The sequence below is a fragment of the Penaeus japonicus genome, unplaced genomic scaffold (genome assembly GCF_977035675.1).
Source record: "Penaeus japonicus unplaced genomic scaffold, GWHDUDI00000001_assembly GWHDUDI00001348, whole genome shotgun sequence".
NCBI classification, from domain to species: Eukaryota; Metazoa; Arthropoda; class Malacostraca; order Decapoda; family Penaeidae; genus Penaeus; species Penaeus japonicus.
The window spans coordinates 1-7799 of record NW_028235750.1 but is presented as its reverse complement, the minus strand read 5'-3'; the positions used below and the strand labels follow the sequence as shown (position 1 = coordinate 7799).

At 32.2% G+C, this 7799-nt stretch overlaps 2 protein-coding genes across 2 annotated transcripts; both read left to right on the top strand.

Annotated features, from left to right (window-relative positions):
• The first annotated feature begins 1607 nt into the window (after window positions 1–1607).
• LOC122264376 (putative inhibitor of apoptosis) lies at window positions 1608–5336 on the top strand. Its single transcript, XM_086535549.1, has one exon. The coding sequence runs from the start codon at window positions 1608–1610 to the stop codon at window positions 3315–3317; it is 1710 nt and encodes a 569-aa protein (XP_086391675.1). The 3' UTR covers window positions 3318–5336.
• A 660-nt stretch (window positions 5337–5996) lies between these two features.
• LOC147466388 (baculoviral IAP repeat-containing protein 3-like) lies at window positions 5997–7461 on the top strand (the record flags this gene model as incomplete). Its single annotated transcript, XM_086535550.1, has 3 exons — window positions 5997–6022; window positions 6243–6320; window positions 6704–7461. Coding segments are annotated over exons 1-3 (862 nt in total), but the record flags the coding sequence as incomplete, so codon positions are not given.
• Between the last annotated feature and the right edge of the window lie 338 nt (window positions 7462–7799).

Genomic DNA, 7799 nt, shown 5'->3' with positions numbered 1-7799 from the left:
TGCTGATGGATTTTATTATACGAGGATAAAGGACCATGTTGCGTGTGCCTTCTGTAGAGTAAATATTGGTGAATTCGAAAAATGCGATACAATAAATACGATAAGAGAAAAACACAAACACAAATCCCCAAACTGTCCCTTTATAAATGGGCATAAAACAGATAATGTTCCCATTTTTTTCCCATATTTCTATACATTGTATCCATGTGAAGACAAACCTATCACATATATTAGGAGATATCGTGATATAACTGGTATCCCCTATCAATCTTATTCGAAGAAGGAATATTCGAAAATAGAAAAAAGGTTAGCGAGCTTTAAGAAGTGGCCTGATTGTCTAGTCCAAAAACCACAAGATCTCGCCGAAGCAGGATTATATTATGAGGGTGTGGGAGACTATGTCCGTTGCTTCCACTGTTCTGGTGGTCTTTGCAATTGGGAGAAAGAGGATATACCTTGGAATCTACACGCCAAGTGGTACCCAGATTGTCTTCATCTTTATTTAAAGAAAGGTATAGAATTTATTAAAAATGAAAATATAAAGGCCTTGGATAAAGATGAAGATGAAATTTATAGGCGTGAACTCTTGCTGGAATTGGATATTGTTAAATGTGTAGTAAGTATGGGTTATTCCATAAATATTGCTAAGGAGATTATCGAAAAACATGTTAATGAAACAGGTTGGCCTTATTTAAGATTAGATGAATATATTGATGACATGGATCAAATGTTGATAAAGAATCCTAAAATTATGAAACCCGAACCACCATCAATTATAAGTCATATCATAAGTGAAACAAAAGATGCATATATTCGGTCACTTCGGTCTAAAATCGAGTCTAAATTTTCAACTACAAGTAACGATATTTTGAATGCCGCCTTATCACATGAATCAGAAAACACTGAAAATCCTACATCTCTAGAAGCCTTACCCGAAGCAGAAAACATGGAATGTGATATCGAGATTCTACAGACAGACCAGGATCCCACTGAAGAATGGATGAAATATATTTCAGGGAAATATGTTACCGATGAACATAGAAAAGAAGAAACAAAGACACCTGAACAGAAACGGGATAATCCCAAATGTGAAGTGTGTAAGAATAAGTACGCAAATGTAGTAATACAACCCTGTACACACATGGTCGCTTGTGAATCTTGTGTTATTGATTTGCCACAATGTCCTAAGTGTCAACATAACACCCTTCGTATAATGAAACCTATTACATTTTACTAATATTATGAATATATAACATTAATTATGAAACTATGAACATATATATATATATGTTAACCAAGGATGACAAGCTGCTTTATAATATTATATCTAGGCAATATCATATGATGATATAGATAAATAAAATATGATGTAATATAAATCTGAATTATTTCCTTATATATATATATAAATAAATGATACTCAACGATGAGGAGATATATATATCCTAAGATAATAAAATATATCTTGACGATGAGGATATATTTCTAAACTAATAATCTAACAAAATATTATGTAGAGGCGGGGACATATATATGTATATGTATATACATAGCAAGGCTTGTAATTGTTCATTGTCAGTACTAGTTGAGAAAAGTCTACAAACATAATGGAACCGACAATGGAGCTTTTAAACGAAAAAAAACGATTGGATACATTCAATCTTAATCCAATCAAGAGACCATATCCCATTGACACTCGGTTACTGGCTAAGGCTGGATTTATTTATACCGACAACGATGTAAAGTGTTTTCTTTGTCATTTAAAGTTGGATATGAAGAATATCATAGGATCAGAAGATATTATAAAGATTCACAAGAAGAAAAGCCCCGGGTGTTCGTTTGCGCAATCATTATATGGCTTTGAAAATATTCAGAAATTCAAAAAAAAACCTATAAGTAAAGTATCTCATAGAGATTGGGCTTATTATTCTTATAAGGAAGGTATTATTGGTTTAATTTATGAAAGGAAACGACTAGAATCTTTTATTGAATGGCCAATTAATTGGTTGTCTCCTTCAAATTTAGCTGCTGATGGATTTTATTATACGAGGATAAAGGACCATGTTGCGTGTGCCTTCTGTAGAGTAAATATTGGTGAATTCGAAAAATGCGATACAATAAATACGATAAGAGAAAAACACAAACACAAATCCCCAAACTGTCCCTTTATAAATGGGCATAAAACAGATAATGTTCCCATTTTTCTCTCATATTTTGATACATCATATGGATATGAAGACAGACCTATCACATATATTTGTAGAGAAGATGATTATATAATTGGTATCCCCTATCAATCTTGTTCGAAGAAGGAATATTCGACAATAGAAAAAAGACTAGCAAGCTTTAAGAAGTGGCCTGATTGTCTAGTCCAAAAACCACAAGATCTCGCCGAAGCAGGATTATATTATGAGGGTGTGGGTGACTATGTCCGTTGCTTCCAATGTTCTGGTGGTCATTGCAATTGGGAGAAAGAGGATATACCTTGGAATCTACACGCCAGGTGGCGCCCAGATTGTCTTCATCTTTATTTAAAGAAAGGTATAGAATTTATTAAAAATGAAAATGATAAGGCCTTGGATAGGGATAGAGATGAAATTGATAGATGTGAACTCTTGTGGGAATTGGATATTGTTAAATGTGTAGTAAGTATGGGTTATTCCATAAATATTGCTAAGGAGACTATAAAAAAACATGTTAATGAAACAGGTTGGCCTTATTTAAGATTAGATGAATATATTGATGACATGGATCAAATGTTGATAAAGAATCCTAAAATTATGAAACCCAAACCACCATCAATCATAAGTCATATCATAAGTGAAACAAAAGATGCATATATTCAGTCACTTCGGTCTAAAATCGAGTCTAAATTTTCAACTACAAGTAACGATATTTTGAATGCCACCTTATCACATGAATCAGAAAACACTGAAAATCCTACATCTCTAGAAGCTTTACCCGAAACAGAAAACATTGAAAATCCTACATCTCTAGAAGCCTTACCCGAAGCAGAAAACATGGAATGTGATATCGAGATTCTACAGACAGACCAGGATCCCACTGAAGAATGGATGAAATATATTTCAGGGAAACATGTTACCGATGAACATAGAAAAGAAGAAACAAAGACACCTGAACAGAAACGGGATAATCCCAAATGTGAAGTGTGTAAGAATAAGAACGCAAAGGTATTATTACTACCCTGTACACACATGGTCGCTTGTGAATCTTGTGTTATTGATTTGCCACGATATCCTAAGTGTCCTAAGTGTAAATGTGGTATCCTTCGTATAATGAAACCTATTACATTTTAATGATATTATGAATATATAACATTAATTATGAATCCTTACCAAGGATGACAAGCTGCTTTATAATATTATATTTAGGCGATATCATAAGATGATGATATAGATAAATAAAATATGATTAATATAAATCTGAATTATTTCCTGATATATATATCCTAAAATAATAAAATATATCTTGACGATGAGGGTATATTCCTAAACTAATAATCTAACAAAATATTATGTAGAGTCGGGGACATATATATATATATATATACATATGTATATACATAGAAAAGCTTGAATTTTTTATTGAAATACGATACATGTTCATTGTCAGTACTAGTTGAGAAGAGTCTACAAACATAATGAAACCGACAATGGAGCCCTTACACGAAAAAAAAAACGATTGGATACATTCAGTCCAAATCCACTCACAAGTAACGATAATCTGAATGCCACATTATCACATGAATCAGCTTTACCCGAAACAGAAAACATTGAAAATCCTACAGCTCTAGAATCTTTACCCGAAATAGAAGACATGGAATGTGATATCGAGATTTTACCCGAAATAGAAGACATGGAATGCAATATCGAGATTTTACAGACAGACCAGGAACCCACTGAAGAATGGACGAAAAATAATTCAGGGAAATATGTTACCGATAAACATAGAAGAGAAGAAACAAAGACACCTGAACAGAAGCGGGATATTCCCAAATGTGAAGTGTGTAAAATCGAGAACGCAAATGTAGAATTACTATCCTGTGCACATGTGGTCGTTTGTAGATGTTGTGTTATTGGTTTGACATGTTGTCCTAAGTGTCATCGTAATATCCGTCGTAAAAGGAATCCTAATATATTTTAATATATTTCAACATTATATGTACAATTAAACATAAAAGTATAAATAATAATATCATGAATATATAATATTGATTATGAATTTATGATTGAATATATATATATATATATATTTTAACCAAGGATAACAAGCTGCTTTATAATATTATATCTAGGTAATATCATAAGATGATATAGATAAATAAAATAAGATTTAACATAAATCTGAATTATTTCCTGATATAAAATTGATACTCAACGATGAGGGCATATGAAAATAATGGAATTTAAAGCTAGTGATTCAACATTAACGGATATAATATAGCCATTGTCATCACTTAAGGACGGGAGACACCATCGCATGTGCGTTCTGTTATGAAGTAATGAGTAATTTCAACGAGGGTGATATACCAAAAGAAATACATGATAATAAATATCGTCACTGTCCCACTCTTAGAGAAAATTATGTCTTTGATCCAGATTTTTTACTCAAAACCGAAGGAGAAAATATTGACCCTTTAAAGAGTATTCCGATTATCCGGTCTTACACGGCAACATCTCGTAGATTGAAATCTTTTAATAATTGGCCTGAATATGTCATTAAAAAACCACAAGATCTTGCCGAAGCTGGATTTCTTAGTCGTAATATAAGTGACCATGTTCGTTGTTTTTACTGTGGCGGTTGTCTTCGTAACTGGAAGAGTGAGGATATACCATGGATTGAACATGCCAAGTGGTTTCCACAATGCCACTATCTTCTTTTAAAGAAAGGTAAACAATTTATTGATAATGTTCAAAGACAAAAAACAATACAATTTCCCGTAGAAGCAGTGAACAATATATCAGATCAAGACATGGGAATATTGATGGAATTGGATATTGTCAAAAATGTAATAGCTATGGGTTATCCCGTATCTGTTATCAAATATACTCTTAAAAATCACATTAAACAAGCTGGCTGGCCCTACTTAAGGGAAGAACCTTTCATTAATGATATAACAAAAGTTCAAGCTACGAATAACGGTGATTCCACGGATGTTTCTGAAACTTCAATTACGTTATTGTCTTCTAGACATACTTCTTCTCCTCCCTTTTCACCAATCTCTTCGGTAAGTAATATTGTAACACCCACATGTCAAGCATTTATACCCGAAGCAAAAGACAATAAATACAGTATCGAGACTCTACCCAAAAAAATTATCGAAGTAATGGAAATAGATGAATCGAGAAAAAATGAATCAAAGGAACTCTCGAATGCTTGTGTCTCTTCATTACAATCTAGAAAAAAAGAAACAAAGACACTTGAACAATTACCTAAAAAGCTCAAACGCAACAAGCGAATAGAAATGAGTAGACTTATATCATATGAGAAAGAGAATCTACCAACTAGTAAAAAAATTATGAAAAAAGATAAGATATTTCATCATAAGACACCTGAACAAACATTCAAGGGACTCAAGTGTAACATGAAACCAGATATATATAAAGGGAATTTCAAGAATAATAAGGACCGATGGAAAACATTTAACTATCGACAATACTCCATTGATAAATGGCTAATACCTATGGCTGGATTATATTATTCTGTATTTTTAACCACAGATATGGTAGCACTTACAGACCTGATTTTAAAATATTTATTAGATTAAGAAAACATTAATTTCTATTAACCGTTATGGTATAGTCAAGATGTAATTACTTGATCTTTAAAGATTATAAAAATAGGAATATTCTTAAAGAATGAAAACATGACATTATATATATATATATATCCTGTGTATATCTTGTGAGAATGTGTATATCCTGTGAGAAGTAATCCTGCGAGAGAAAAATAAATATATAACGAAATATTACATGATGTTGAGGACATATGGAGATATACTGTTATTATAATGGAAATAATTGCGCTTGACGACAGAAACGATTTCCAAGTCACCTGAACAAACATTCAAGGGACTCAAAAGTAACATGAAGCCAGATATATATAGAGGGAATTTCAAGAATGATAAGGACCGATGGAAACCATTTAACTATCGACAATACTCCATTGATAAATGGCTAATACCTATGGCTGATTATATTATTCTGTATTTTTTACCACAGATATGGTAGCACTTACGGACCTGATCTTAAAATTAAGAAAACATTAATTTCTATTAACCGTTATGGTATAGTCAAAATGTAATTACTTGATCTTTATAAAGATTATAAAAATAGGAATATTCTTATAGACTAAAAACATATAAATAAACTTTATGACAAATTGTAACATTTTATATATCCTGTGTATATCTTATGAGAATGTGTATATCCTGTGAGATATAATCCTGCGAGAGAAAAATAAATATATAACGATATATTACTTGATGTTGAGGACATATGGGAATATACTGTTATTATAATGGAAATAATTGCACTTGACGACAAGTTAACCGCTACCGGTATGTACAAGCGTTTTATCATACATGATAAAACATTGAACACATAAAGGTCGTGATATTGACGATGCTTACGGATAAGGATAAGGAGCTAATCCATAATAATTTTTTTCATGAACAAAACAGGGTGAATACATTCAGAAGATTTACACTTACCGATTATGATATATACAAATTACCCATACACCATGTACTATTGGCCAAAGCTGGATTTTTCTACATTAACAACCATATAAAGTGTTTTACTTGTGATTTAACAATTGATCTGAAAACTATTAGAACATCAGATGATATTATACAAATTCACAAGGAGAGAAGCCCCGAATGTCTGTTTGCACAAAGTTTATATTCCTTTGAAAATATTGAGAAGTATTGTAAGCCTCGTATACATAAGGCTTTTACCAAAGGTACCAATGGTGCTCATTACAGATTATATTGGGAGAAGTTTCGATTAGAGACATTTACCAATTGGCCGATCGATTGGATATCACCTATAGATTTAGCTGCTGATGGATTTTTTTACTTGAAAGTAAAAGACTATGTTAAATGTATCTTTTGTGATATAATATTAATTATGTTTGAAAAGGGTGATATAGTAAGGAATGAGCATAAACGTCTTTCCCCTAGATGTTCCTTTATTTTAGGGGAATTTACATTAAATGTTCCTAATGTGAAGATGAACATTTTCGATAAGCTGTCAGATCGAGACACATATAAGCCCTCCCCAGAGAGAGAAAAATTATTTGTAAAGGGTGTTTTGAAATATACTACTTCTAAAACAAGTAATATGACGAAAGAAGAAAGACTAGAAAGCTTTAAAGACTGGCCTGAATGCGTTGGTCAAGAACCACAAGCTCTTGCCGAAGCTGGATTTTTTTATTGTGGTATAAGTGACCATGTTCAATGCTTTCACTGTCGCGGTATTATTCGCAATTGGGAGAAAAATGACATACCGTTGCATGAACATGCTAAATGGTTTCCAAATTGTGACTATCTCCTTTTATTGAAAGGAAAAAAAATTATTGATAACATTCAAGATCAATTATCATCAGAAGTTGCACTACATAACTCATATGATCATCTGGATATAATGATGGAATTGGATATTGTCAAATGTGTATTAGCATTGGGATATTCTACGATAAACGCTAAAAGTACTCTCAAAAAACATATTGATGAGACCGGCTGGCCGTATTTAAGGATAGATCCATATATTTGTGAC

Coding starts and splice junctions, on each gene's coding strand:
- LOC122264376 (XM_086535549.1), top strand. CDS start 1,608: ATGGAACCGACAATGGAGCTTTTAAACGAAAAAAAACGATTGGATACA.